This window comes from Salvelinus fontinalis, chromosome 14 (assembly GCF_029448725.1).
Source record: "Salvelinus fontinalis isolate EN_2023a chromosome 14, ASM2944872v1, whole genome shotgun sequence".
Classification (NCBI taxonomy): Eukaryota; Metazoa; Chordata; class Actinopteri; order Salmoniformes; family Salmonidae; genus Salvelinus; species Salvelinus fontinalis.
The window spans coordinates 32476180-32490074 of NC_074678.1; the positions used below are offsets into that span (position 1 = coordinate 32476180).

The 13895-nt window shown below is 41.5% G+C and overlaps 1 protein-coding gene across 2 annotated transcripts in view; it reads right to left on the minus strand.

The window, feature by feature from the left end:
* Window positions 1–4644: 4644 nt before the first annotated feature.
* Window positions 4645–13895, minus strand: part of LOC129810656 (RNA polymerase II elongation factor ELL-like) — a 49744-nt gene continuing 40493 nt past the window's right edge. For both annotated transcript variants that reach the window (XM_055861389.1, XM_055861388.1), the window contains 7 exons: window positions 13615–13739; window positions 12011–12125; window positions 10058–10655; window positions 7846–7912; window positions 7511–7682; window positions 7244–7288; window positions 4645–7158 (listed from right to left, as the gene is read on the minus strand). In XM_055861389.1, the coding sequence (XP_055717364.1) occupies window positions 7039–7158; window positions 7244–7288; window positions 7511–7682; window positions 7846–7912; window positions 10058–10655; window positions 12011–12125; window positions 13615–13739 (1242 nt within the window). In that variant the 3' untranslated portion in view covers window positions 4645–7038. The remainder of the gene's footprint in view (window positions 7159–7243; window positions 7289–7510; window positions 7683–7845; window positions 7913–10057; window positions 10656–12010; window positions 12126–13614; window positions 13740–13895) is intronic.

The following is a 13895-nucleotide window of genomic DNA, read 5'->3' on the forward strand; positions in this document are numbered from 1 at the left end:
CTTCTGCTAAACAGTCTCCATCATAGTGATCTTTCCCACAGCTTGGCTTCTCCCATGTGCAGACACTCGCTACATGTCCAAACATTTTACAGCAGTTACATTGTAAAGGCCTGGATATAAAGGCTCCCACAGGATAGTACACATATCCCAGCTCCACTCGGGTAGGGAGACAATACACATAAAAACAAAACAAGAACAGATAAACTTCATGCCATTTACCACACAATTCGTCCTTCGTGCATCAACATCTCCCGTTCAGACTTGGGAGAGGCGAAAGTCGTGAGCCATGCATCCTCCAAAAACACGACCCCGCCAAGCCGCACTGCTTCTTGACACACTGCTCATTTAACCCTGAAGCCAGTGTCGGAGGAAACACTGTACAGCTAGTGACCTCATTTCGAGACTCCAGAAATTACTCCTTTGACAGGTGCCCTGCTCTGTAGATCAAAGAAAATGCATCAATTTGTGTGAGACCCAACACACACCTTTTCTAATCCGCAGAAACACACAAAATGAAAACAAGCCCACTGCTCGTGATCTTCACCGATTTCACTTTACCCAAAGCGTTCTCCACTGTTTTAAATGCTTCAAACAGATTCACCAAGTCTGGCATACATTGTTTTTACAAAAAACGCACTCCTACCAGATATGGAGTATGAACAGATCTTGACATTTTCCACAGCAATTTGGCTCCTTTTCCCATTTATTTTGTACAAAAGTCAATCTATCCTTTTCCCACCCCCATCCGATTAACGTTCCACATCTGCTTCCGCCATACCATCCTCCCCATTGCTCCTTGCTTGCAATTAGGTTCCATTTTTTTTATACTTCGTGTTCCGTCACAACACACAGGATCAGGGTCTGAGTGTCACGACCAGTGTTGCTGGGTTTCCAGGGCTCTAATCCTGACTCCCAATTTTACTGCTCAGATTTGACTGTGAGCCTCACTGTAATTTCAGTCAAGTACAGGCTTAACTGAATGAACAACAAATACTGAATGTAATATGACATTTTATGAAACAGTTTTGGGAACGGTCTCATTTCCGAGGGAAGATCCTCAGCCAGGTGATGGCATGTATCCCTGTGGGGCTGCTGGCATCCAAACTGCCATGCTGGGTGAAAGGTGTTCCAATGACTGGCCTTAAGGTGGTGGGGTTGTCCAAAACTGTTACTGATAATCAGCAAGTGAGAGAACAAAAGGGTAAATTGACATACAAATACATCCCAAGATGTACTCCTATTGGTTGAGCTTGAGGAAGATGAAAATTGCCAGAGTGAGCCCATAGGTTAAATAGCAAGCATGAGGAAGGAGCATTATTGTGCCGTGCTAAGGCTATAAAGTTAAAAGGTGAACGACATTCCTAACATGGGTAACAGGAAAAATAAGAAACAAGATGCTATGCTGATACGTTTGTATTCATTCCCACTATGCCCATAGAATAGGAAACAAAGTGAATTGTTATTCTTACTGAAGTTAAAGGAGCATTCAGACCAGCATTTCTGTTGAACTTTCGTAAACTACATTGTAGTTCAGTGTATAGCCATCTGTCTACATTGGGATTTAACAACCAATCAGTGACTGAGAACTGTTATATTACAGCATTTCATCGTGGGAGAGCCAACAGAAGTACCCTGACCCAGTGATTTTGACCCTCAAGGTATACTTGTCATAGGGAAGAGAATGATATTAACGCCCAGTGACCGGTTAGTTATTTGCAATATAATAATTAATTTTAAACAAGTATTTAACAAATTGTTGTTTATTTTGAAGGTGAAAAGCGAAGAGGAAGAATGTGATCAACAGAAATAGTTGTGATAGTCACACTGAGAACAATACCCCAGTGAAACAGACCTGAAGGTCTCTATATTCTAATTTCAACGAAACACTCAGGACACTTGTGTCATTGAGTAATCAGAAATTCCACATCATTGTATTGCCACAACAAGAACCTCAAACAACAAATGTGACCTAGGTATACAGGACAAAAAGGATAGTTAGAATCAGAGAGTCACTGTAAAACTAGAACCTCAAAAGGAAGACTTGGAACTTTCAACAAATGCAGCAGGACAAAATGAGAGAGTAAAAGAGTGAGAAATGGTCACTGTAGTACCACTAGAACCAGAAATGTAAGACGTGGAACTCCCAAGAAGTGCACGACAAAATTATAATGGTCATCTGGGAGAGAAATTCTTTACATTATGCAGAGATCACAGTAGCAATAGAAAATGGATGCTACTGTAAAACATTTTAATCCTGCTTATGGGCTATTTAGAACACACCCGTAGATTCCTTGTCAAAAAGTGTATGTTCTTTTGCATTATGGCCTGTTGGATCATCCGCAGATATATAGTGGAGAGATGCCATATGAGTGCTCAGTGTTACAAGCGCTTCATTTGAAATTCTGACCTCATCAAGCAGACTGGTCCACTCTGACCAACAACCATACTCCTGCCCCATCTGTGGCAAAAGCTTCAAGCTGATGTTAACAAGCATCAGGTGTTGCATGAAGACATTCTTCCCTTCGTCTGTGCCTAGTGTGATAAAGGCTTCAAGCGGGCAGCCTGCCTGACAAAGCATCAGAAATTCCACAGAAGATCCCTTTGGGTGCACCATCTGTGGGTGCAACTTTAAATGGTAGGTGTCACTAAAGGACAATTTGCATTTCCACAAGGGTGGGATGACCTTTGTCTGCCCAGAGGAGTGCTGTGGAGGGAGCTTCAGCCATCGCTCAACCTACCTGCAACATTGTCGTACACACAAGAAGTATGAGGAGTACTCCTGCCAGTTCTGCAGTGCTGAAGCATGAATGCACATACACTCAACAGCACAGGTCCGAAATCTAGTCTGGCTGATACCAAACTCGAAGTCTTCCCGACTTCAGAGTCTAGAAAGGGTCCTTGATGTTGTAGGCACAATGCATCTAATGAGGGCTGTGCTTTTTTTACTGATTGGTTCACTTGTGTCTTTCTCACTCCAGCACCCACATGGACAGCCATGCACATCTTTATATATATTTTTTTACGTTCTTTGCTTCCACAGGGAAGGGGTGGATTTGGGGGGGGGGGGGGGGGGGGGGCTTAGTGTATAAGTGGTGGTTGCGAGGGAAGGGTGGTTGGATGGAGACATGTTGGATGGATGGAAGCTCATTTTTGTTTCCAAATTAAAATGATCAACACTTTGTACTTATGTAACCTCCAACAGTGTTGAGTCTGTACATATGCATGGACCCGTTGTGTAATGATCAAATATGGTGGTGTGTAGAGGTAATTTAAAATCAGCCAGATACACTCAAACATTACCTACTTTCCCAAATTAGGGTGGTGATCTGTACTTCTAATCTACAGAACATATCTCAGCCCTATCTTTAGGACAGACAAATGAGAGGATTATGCCCTACTGACAGACCAATGAACACAGGCAAAGCCCTTAATCTCTGGTGTAGTTATAAACATATCAGGGGCTCTGTAGAGAGGCTGAATAGTGTGGTAGTGTTTGTTGAGTGGAGGGAGGGGGCAAGCCTGGAGTCCACCAGGAACAGGGCAAGCTGCCAAACTGAACTCGCTGACACCCCTCCAGCTCCCTGAGCTGAGGCCAACATTCGGACGGGAGCCAAAGGCAGCTTAGCCTGGCCAACTGGATAAATGTATGGATTTCTGAGATCTTTCACACAGTGCGTCAGATTGCTGCCCTCCTGTTAGCCACACATAGCCATCTTCTGCCCACACAGCCATGTCAATGCCTTTATTGGAGCCAAATTTCAAGTGTATCAGGCAGGAAAACTAAACATTCATGTGGGATATAATGAAGCTCAACAGAACCAGAAATACACAGCATACATACGGCCTATGGAATGGTATTCTGATAAGTACATGATCGTGCATTCCTGGGCTTTACCAACCCGATATTGAAGACCCTTGATATTGAAGAGACAGATTTTTTGTGGTAACGGAACCTCTCACACTAATGTAGCCTCAGTGTTCGCTCCAAGGCCAAATAGTATTGTTGCTGCACATAGAAGCTTTCTCCTGATTGATAGTCATGGACACAAACTGCAATTTATAAACAAAGTACTGCTGCCCCCAAGAGGATTGTTAGGCAATATATCCAGTTTCACTGTTGACGTCAATACTGTACTGTCTCAATATGCCATGATGTTGCTTCTTTACAATGGTATTCATATTAATCAAGGACAGGTGAGAAGATACAATGGAGCTCAACAAATTTAGATACTGTTTTGTCAATAGAAAAGTCAAACGTCTGCCACAATTTCTCATCAGGCTCCAATGATTCATGTCCACAGGGCTAAATATAGGCTTCCTGGCAAATTATCATGGGGAAATCATATTTAGAAATGGGGCAGGAAACACTACAATTATCAGTAAAGCAACTGACGACCCGGGGCAATTAAAGTACCAGGAAGGAGGAACAATTTAGAATCAAAGGAACTGCTATAGAAAGTAACCCTTTTCCTGTATTCAGTAAAATCTCACTGACTGAAAAGGGGTAAGGAAAATCATTATCACTAATGTTTAGCATTTGACAGTTGTAATATTTAACAAATCTTCTCTCAAACTCAATGTGTGGTTTGTGTGTTTCAAATGCTATACAATAAAGTGCAATAACCGCCTCAGAATGACCCAAAATAAGGATTTGAAAGAATTTTATTGAAATATGTCAATTTCAATCCTAATCCCTTACGGTTTCAAAAAGCGTGCTTTGGGTTTAAAGCGCCAATATCCCAGACTCTCCTCCAAAGCCATTTCTTTGCTAAAACAGCACCATTTGTAGTCATATGAAAACCTATACAACAGGTCATTTGGCACATTCAACTCATACCATAGTATTCTGTACTGGCAATTCATACTAAAAACAATTTAGCTCCATATCTGAGCAAATAAATGCATTAACCATCTGTATTGATGAGAACGGCATCAAAATTGATTTGACCGCAAGAGAAATGTATACAGTAATCCTATCAGAACGTCTCTATAAAACTCACTCCGAGATGAAAAGTCACTTATTTAAAGGGTTCCACGGTACTGTGTGATGCTGAGAATTGATTCTTGTCACAAAACATTCAATCCAGAAGCAATCTCAAATCAGCATTGTGATAAATGAATCTCTGAGCGTTGGCCGTGTTTGGATTTCAGGAGGTGATGATACATTACATTGAAACATCTGAGCGCATGATATCCCATTTGAAGTGAATAAGAGCCCTCTCTCACGTCGTAACCAAAGACGAAATTTCATAGGGCAAATTGGAATTAAAATGACATGTCAACTAAATCAACAATTCTTTATCGCCAATGGTAAGTAGAATATACTCAAATGATTTTGCCGTTTGCTCGATTCATGGGAGAGCATTGTTTTGCTATTAATGCTGGACAGAAATAATTTCCATTTTGAGGTTTTATCAGGCCTTTGGATTTTTTTAGGCAGCAGTTTTAAGTAAAGATACAAATACTGGTCATTGTAACATTCATAAAGCACGAACTCTGATGGTCAAAGGGAAACGTCTCATTGGGATAAAACCCATGTAAGAGGAACAAGATTAACCTTTCTATGTGAATATGAAAAATCGTTAATCAGAAAGGCATTAGTTGACTACCCCAAAATTTACCGAGCTCTCCCGAAATCACTTTTGTGACAGATTCCAAAAACATTAGTGTTCCTGATTATTTCAGGGGTTCAGGACACAAAAGATCTGGAATACGTTAGCCTGGCAGATACAAAGATAAGTCATCCACTCCATTTGGAAGATAGGTGAGGCTGGTCTTGGGTTAACAGTCTTGACAATCATGTAGATGAACAAGTACTAGATATAGGAAATAAAATCCTTGTTTAAGAGCCAATTGTTTGAATGAATTAGAGGGAAATTATAATACCAATATAGTCGCAAAGAGAAAAGTTAATGGTAAAACCTGCTGCATGGGGTATACTAATACTGTATCTTCCAACTTGTGATTAAACAGACTACGTTAGGTCAAAGCACCGATTATTTCAACTTCCCTGTATGCATTAGTTGATAAAAATACAAGGATCCAAATTATCCTGGTGTACATGGCAGGCATAGCCAAGTACCATCACCGTAACCATAGAAAAACAAATCAGAGCTTGCCATGACTGGTGGTGAAAAAACACACTTTCCCAGCTTGTGTTAAACCTTTAAATTCAGTAAGCTCCTATCACCTGAGGCTGCTCTTACATGATGATGTCTTTCTGGTTAAGACATTTGAACAATATGTAAGAAAAGCCAAGCCGAGGCACCTATGCCTGACGATTTTTTATAGCATTGTCTTTATTAAATTGATGGAGATAGGTGCATCTCTTTAAAAGGAAAGAAAATAATGAACTGCAACAGATGGACAATTTGATTGCCAAGGCAGTTTTTGCATAAAATACTGACTAACATTCAAGATGTGAAGAAAAAAAAACAAGAGACTCTGCTTTGTAGTACTGATATTGAGGAGTGTAAAATAACAGAACTTGTTACTCCTATGGAAGAACAAAAATGAAATTATAAATAAAAAAAACAGTAAAATAGAGTTTAGAACCTTCCATTTCAATATGGGGAAAAATGTGATACCATATAATTCATTACATTGTATCTGTTCTCAAACTATTTGCATTTGGCATAAGATCTGCCGACTCCATTTCAGTGTCACCACCACCGCCCAGTCTACAAACCAGGAAAGGCTGTTTTGGAGATCTCCAAAGAATGTGGTTTTTCCATTGAGAGATCTCTGTGCACTTAGGACAGAGTATGAGAAACAGCACGCAAAGCTTTTCCGGATGCAGTGTAGCTACACAGAGATCTGGCCAAACATGCCAGTGTCACATCTTTGGAAGAAAAAAAAAGAAATGTGGTCTGCTTTGTCCTCACTAGTGCTTTTGGCCCCAATGAGGGGAATCATCCATCCCTTCATGGCATCTTTAGGAATAATCCCTCCCTTCATGGCATCTTTAATAAGTTATTTTAGAGCTAACAGAATCCAGAGTTTCTCTTTCTTCGGTTTGCAGAGAGAAAAGAGAAAATGTCAACCAGTCCAGTTTTGAAGTTGCTGTTGATCATACTTTGCTATAAGTTTCTTTATATGTGCCAGTTTGCTGTGTAGATATTCACAGCGGTTCTTCTCTTGGCTATAGTTTGGATTCGTCTGTGAAGTAAAACAAAATCAGTATTTGTTGAAAAATTACCTGAGCAGCTTCATGAGAAACAAAATTGTCAGATGCAAAGATTACCTTTTTTATTTTACGATACTCTTGGAGTATCTGATTGTGGATTGTCTAAATGAAAAGACAAAATGGCAAAACAATGAATAAAAAAAAGTGTCAATCAGTGATTGTCAGAAAATTAACCTCAAAATCATTCTGAAGTTGAACATTGGAATAATAATAACACAACACCATATTGAATCCTGAAGTTGAACATTGGAACAATAATAATACCATATTGCAGCTTAGGTAGAACCGTAGACAGTATGCGTCAGTGGGCCAAAGGGGTCGTACCTTGTACTTGTCTGTGCCTTGTTGGAGCTGCTTAAGCTCAGTGTCGAGCACAGTGAACTGCCGGGTGATGCCCTCTATCCGAGCGTGGAGGCCCCGGTACTCACTATACTCAGTATTAAAGTAATTCTTGTATGTTTGACGCTGCTCGGAAGAGCCAATCACGGTATACTCCCTGTTCAGAAAGAGGAAACAGAATGCAGAACTAAGAGTGGAGTACTTCAATGAAATAGCTTTCAATTGCACACTTTCCATGTCATCAGAATCTGTTGCATTGAAACAAATGGTGATTTCCTAATACATGTATTGTGGTTTTATAAGAGGTAGGAAGTTCTTACGATAAATAGTCTGCCATCTCAGTCGATGACGAAGGAACACTGGTGTTGTTGCACATTCCATTGAGATCTGAAAGGAAGTACAAGGTTACTTTGTAAGTCAAGTTTAAGGTTTAACAATATATCGATTCTATGACTCCAAGTAAAACTTTTTTTTGCTAGGTAGTTAATATTAGCTACAGCTAGTCTACTGTACCTGTGACAAAGCTTAGGTATTTCTCCTCCTATAGCATGTCCTCAAATATAAAAATTATTAAAAAAGCCAACATGTTTTCAGCACTTTCACTGATCAAAACTCGTTTTATGGCCCGCTTGTTCATCTGCAGCCGACAGTGAGCAATATTTTATGAACATCAAATTGCGACAAAATTGAAGAATCGAAATGCGATACATTTCGTATCTGTTCCTAAGTATCGTGATAATATAGCGCGAGGTCCCTCGCAATTCCCAGCCCTACTTTCTTAATTGAAGCTAATAAACTCACTGATCAATTTGGGCTTCCATTCACAAGAAGAATGCAGACTGCAGTAATATACAGTACCAGTCAAAAGTATGGACACCTACTCATTCAAGGGTTCGTAATTTTTTACTATTTTCTACGTTGTAGAATAACAGTGAAGACATCTAAAAACTTTGAAATCATCTAGTAACCAAAAAGTGTTAAAACAAAATATTTTTTATTTGAGATTATTCAAAGTAGCCACCCATTGCCTTGACAGCTTTGCACACTTGGAATTCTCTCATCCAGCTTCACCTGGAATGCTTTTCCAACAGTCTTGGAGTTCCCGCATATGCTGAGCACTTGTTGGCTGCGTTTCCTTCACTCTGCGGTCCAACTCATCCCAAACGGGTTGAGATCGGGTGATTGTGGAGGCCAGGTCATCTGATGCTGCATCTCTCCTTCTTGGTCAAATAGCCCTTACACAGCCTGGAGGTGTGTTGGGTCATTATCCTGTGGGAAAACAAATGATAGTCCCACTAAGCCATAACCAGATGGGATGGCGTATCACTGCAGAACAAGCGTGCCCTTGAATTCTAAATAAATCACAGAGTGTCACCAGCAAAGCACTACCGCACCGTCACACCCCCTCCACCTTGGGAACCACACATGCAGAGATCATCCGTTCACCTACTCTGCATCTCACAAAGAGACAGAGGTTAGAACCAGAAATCTCAAATTTGGACTCATCACACCAAAAGGACAGATTTCCACCGGTCTAATGTTCATAACTCGTATTTCTTGGCCCAAGCAAGTCTTCTTATTGATGTCCTTTAGTAATGATTTCTTTGCAGAAATTCGACCATAGAGGAGACTGATTCACTCAGTCTCCTCTAAACAGCTGATGTTGAGATGTGTCTGTTTCTTTTACTCTGAAGCATTTATTTGGGTTGCAATTTCTGAGGCTGCTAACTCTAATGAACTTATCCTCTGCAACAGAGGTAACTCCAGGTCTTCCTTTCGTGTGGCGGTCCTCACGAGCCAGTTTCATCATAGCGCTTGGTTTTTGCTACTGCGCTTGAAGAAACTTTCAAAGCTATTATACATTTTCCGGATTGACTTCATGTTTTAAAGTAACGAACTGTCGTTTCTCTTTCTTTATTTGAGCGGTCATAATATGGACTTGGTCTTTTGCCAAATAGGGCAATCTTCTGTATACCACCCCTACCTTGTCACAACAACTGATTGGCTCAGACGCATTAAGAAAATAAATACCACAAATTAGCTTAAGGCACACCTGTTAATTGAAATGCATTCCAGGTGACTAACCCATGAAGCTGGTTAAGAGTGTGCAAAGTTGTTAAGGCAAATGGTGGCTACTTTGAAGAATCTCAAATATATTTTGATTTGTTTAACACTTTTTTGGTTTTTGGTTACTACATGATTCCATATGTGTTATTTCATAGTTGAAGTCATCACTATTATTCTACATGTAGAAAACAGTGAAAATAAAGAATGAGTAGGTGTCCAAACTTTTGATTGGTATTGTAAGTATAGGATTCATTCATCCATTTTATCAATTCATTTAAAATTGGGTGCATAATGTCATCTTTCCATCTTGCAAAATGTCTCAATCACCAAGGTCGAAATTCATGAGATGGAATCATGCTTAACAGGTCTCCCTTCTGCCAATCGTTCATCTAATAGAATGACAGACTTCTCTCTGTAAATTTATAGAGAGGTTGAGATCCACACCATAGCTTGTACACATCTCACCTGTGCTGCTGTGTGGAATACTACTGCTCTTCAAGTTCTCGGGGCTGGAGGTGATGTCACAGGCTTTTCTTGGCTCAGGAACACGCTCCTCTGCTCCTTTCTTCTCCTTCTCTCTCACTCTATCCCGTTCCCTCTCTTTGGACTTTTCCTTGTCTTTGTGTTTTTTGGACTTCTTCTTGGACTTGCCGTGCAGGGAGGGCAAGGTGCTCTTGTCCTGGGGCCCATCGAGGCCGGTGTGTCCGAGGGACGAGAGGCCCAGGGTTGGTATGGACAGCGCTGCAGGCCCAGAGAAGACTGGTGGCTGGCTCAGTCTCTCAGCTACAGCGGCCTCTTGACCCTCACAGTCCCGGCCATTGTGGCTGGAGTCGTTACTAACGTCGGAGAGTGGGTCGAAGGGCCGGTGGATGTCAAGTAGGGGGAGCTGGGAGCTGGACGTCACACCTTCAACCGCTGGCGCCGCAACCACTGCCCCACTCCCCTCCTTTCCATTGGAGGAACTCGGCTTGCCATTTATTGGCACCGCTGTTTTGTTAGCCATGTGTGATATCCTGGGCTTTTTGTTGGCCAGAGGATCGATGAAATCTGCAGCAGGTCGTTTCTGGCATAAACAGAGTTTAAGGCAGAAAATTAAAAAGGGGAAAATGGACTCACTTCAACTAAGGATTTGGAGAAAAAACATGAGCAGATAACCATCACTGACAGATTAAGATAAAGAATATCTACTAAAATCCCGATTATTAACTTTAAGCTTGTGCTGGTGTGAAGCAGAGAAGGTCAGAGTGAAAGGGATCTCAGCCACATTGGGAGTATGATGACTAGGGATGGGCATTTCACTATTCAAATAATCTCAATGACTTCTCTTTCCCGATAGCAGGATAGTCCCCCCCCAAACACATGCTTTTCTCTTGACCAGAATGACAAATGCATATGTCAGAAGTAAACAGCAGACAGGCTGCTTTTCTCTGTAGTTTTTCACTAAAAGCAACAGTCAAAGAGAAGTCTGATTTTCACCATGATTGAACTGATTCAGTCACAAAAAAGGTGTTTTGCAATGATCTGTGTCAGGTCTTGTGGAAACTGCTAGGTGTGTGCCTTTACCATTTGAAGTGGGGAAAATAGAACACCAATGTCAGGGCAGACTGGAGTAGAGGGCTAAATGCACAGCAGGAGATCAACGCACAGTTATAAAAACTACATTCAAAAGTTTGCTATATTAGATGTATTTCAAAATGTCATGGTATATCCTTGTGGGTAATATCACAAGGATAACGTAATTTAATTTATAACAAAGCTTTTTCATTGTCAAAATAGGACTTAAATGAAAAAATCTGCAAAAATGAACACCCTCTCAAGTAATAGAATACTAACGTCTGTTCAGATATCTGGAAAACAGTGCCCATCCCCTTTCCACACAATGCATGGTACTGTATTACTAACAGACTACATTTGACCCAACCTACACTAACAACTTTGGAAGTGGCTGACCTAATCACAGTGGAGCAGAAAGTCCTTGGTTCTGAAATAACACTGGGTACAGTTTGGAGCCCTGTGGACCTTCACGGCTCCATAACCTGTTTAGTTTGGTAGAACTCCTCGAACTTCTCTCACCAAACCCAGACTGGCCACATACACAACTGCTCGTCGGTGGGTTTATGTTTACAGCGAGTGTTCCAAAACACCCTCTTTTCAATGAACACCAGAACCAACTGTGTGTGTACGGAGGAGGGTGTGTATTTGCTAATGCATAAGGGAGGAAACGAAAGTAAAGGACATGCGGTGTCTCAGGAAAACTCAGAGGGGAAGGAGCAAACAAAATCTACAGTAACTCTTCTTAATGGGACCACAAACAGTGAAAGGCCATATGAGGACACTCTGTAAGGAGTGTGAAGTAAGTGGTTAAGAAGGGGAGGAGCAGGGGCATGGAGACAAGGAGAAGTAGAAGAGACGGCTCACCTGCGACGGGGAGCTGCTAGCCAGCTCTTTGGGAGGGCTCACTGGGAGTTGGACCTCAGCTGGAGGAGCCACTGTGGTGGTGCTCGGAGTCTGACTCTGGGCCTGACACATTTTCCTAAAAAAACAAGTCAGAAGCTGAGTCACCACAGACATAAATACATTGCGTGAGCCCAAGTCAGACATTCATTATTTTGGAAAAACTACAGGTTAAATCTAGTGCACAAGTACATTCATTGAGTTGGCAAGTCAGCCATGTAACTAGTTCTGAGTCAGTGTGTTCAAAGCACCAACTCCAAGGACAATTCTTAAATTTTCCCCCATTACCTTAGATTTGTGTGCGTTGTTGTGAAATTGTTAGATATTACTGCACTGTTAAAGCTAGAAACACAAGACTTGCGCTACATCTGGAATAACATCTGCTAAATACGTGTATGTGACCAATACAATTTGACTCACAGTTCCAATGGACCTGTGACATTGGCACATGACCATATTATGGTGGCCTTGCTCTACATTCTGTTATTTTCCTTGTCTCAGACAGACATACACATTTAACTGACCTGGTTAAACAAGTCAGACATCAATAGATATCTGGCAAAGCCTTGGGTGAGATGCTAAGTATCAGCTGCTAAATAAAAACACGGTATACAGAGGTTGTGTGATGTGTACATCAACAGAATATTATTTGTGTATGTTGGTAGAGTGTTGACAGTAGGGGGCAGTGGGATACAGTGGGGAATTATCCAAGTCCTGCCCCTACAGAGGGAGAAAAAAAAAATGCAAAAGAGTAAGAAACGCTAGAGGGGTGGGGAGAACAGCCTAGGGAAGAGGCTGGCTGCTGTGCAGTGGTCCTGTCACAGCCGAAGCCTAAGGAGCCTCGACTCAAGCGTCGAGCCTGGACCTTGAACCAGTGCCACCTCACATGTGGATCAGCATGTGCTGGAACAGTGTTGCATCACAGGTCTTCCAATACTTTTTCTGCACTACACTTGCGTGACCATAACTGGTGTTCAAACATTGTGGGAGGGTGTTCAGCTGATAAGCTACCCAAGGCTCAAAGTGCAGTCCAAAAAGACATACGGTAGGAATCTCTTGCTTTTGGATGAATTCCACAAAAACATTTAATCATTGAGAATGTGAAATATTCCCTGCTATATTGAGTCCAACAATTTTGGGTCAACTCAGTAAACCCAACTAAGCACGCTGTAATGCCTGTTCTAAATTTAGCTACGAGCTGCATTTCCTTACTGCCCCAGATCTTGAGAAACCAGATTTTTTCCCCTGGTCCCACCAGTAAAAAAATCCAGTTAGGCCTGTCAAGAACACAGGGCAGAGAGAAAACCACACATGGCAAGCAGTGAGTGCCTGGTTTGACTTGAGTCTGTACTATTCCTGAGGATATCTGGAACTACAGCACCTGAGATTCTAAGGAAATTTGTTTAAACTAACACACAAAGCTGAGGTGATAAAGTACACAAACCAAAGTTAGGAGGATTCCATTATTGCTGGTTCATGCCATTGACAGTTGACATGTGGACTGTACACAAAAGCACTGGTTTTAATATGGCATGCAATATAGTAATATAGCGGCACCTAGCACATACCGAACAAGGATCCTCTTCAGAAGTTGCTGGTCTCCCTCAGTGTAGCCTGGCCAATCCTTCTGAATGTCCTTGAACAAAGAGTCCTTCAATGTGAAGGTGTTGTCTCTCACATTTAGGTTAGCCACCTATAGACAGCAATCAATACATGACATTAATGCCATGACAGTATTCTGGAGGAATGCATTTTCTAAACCTATCTTCAAGAAACGCACCATTAATACCCTGCAACACCGGCAGTGAGTTGTTTGCAGTGGGCTGGCCTGTAATCACAGGCTAAGCCC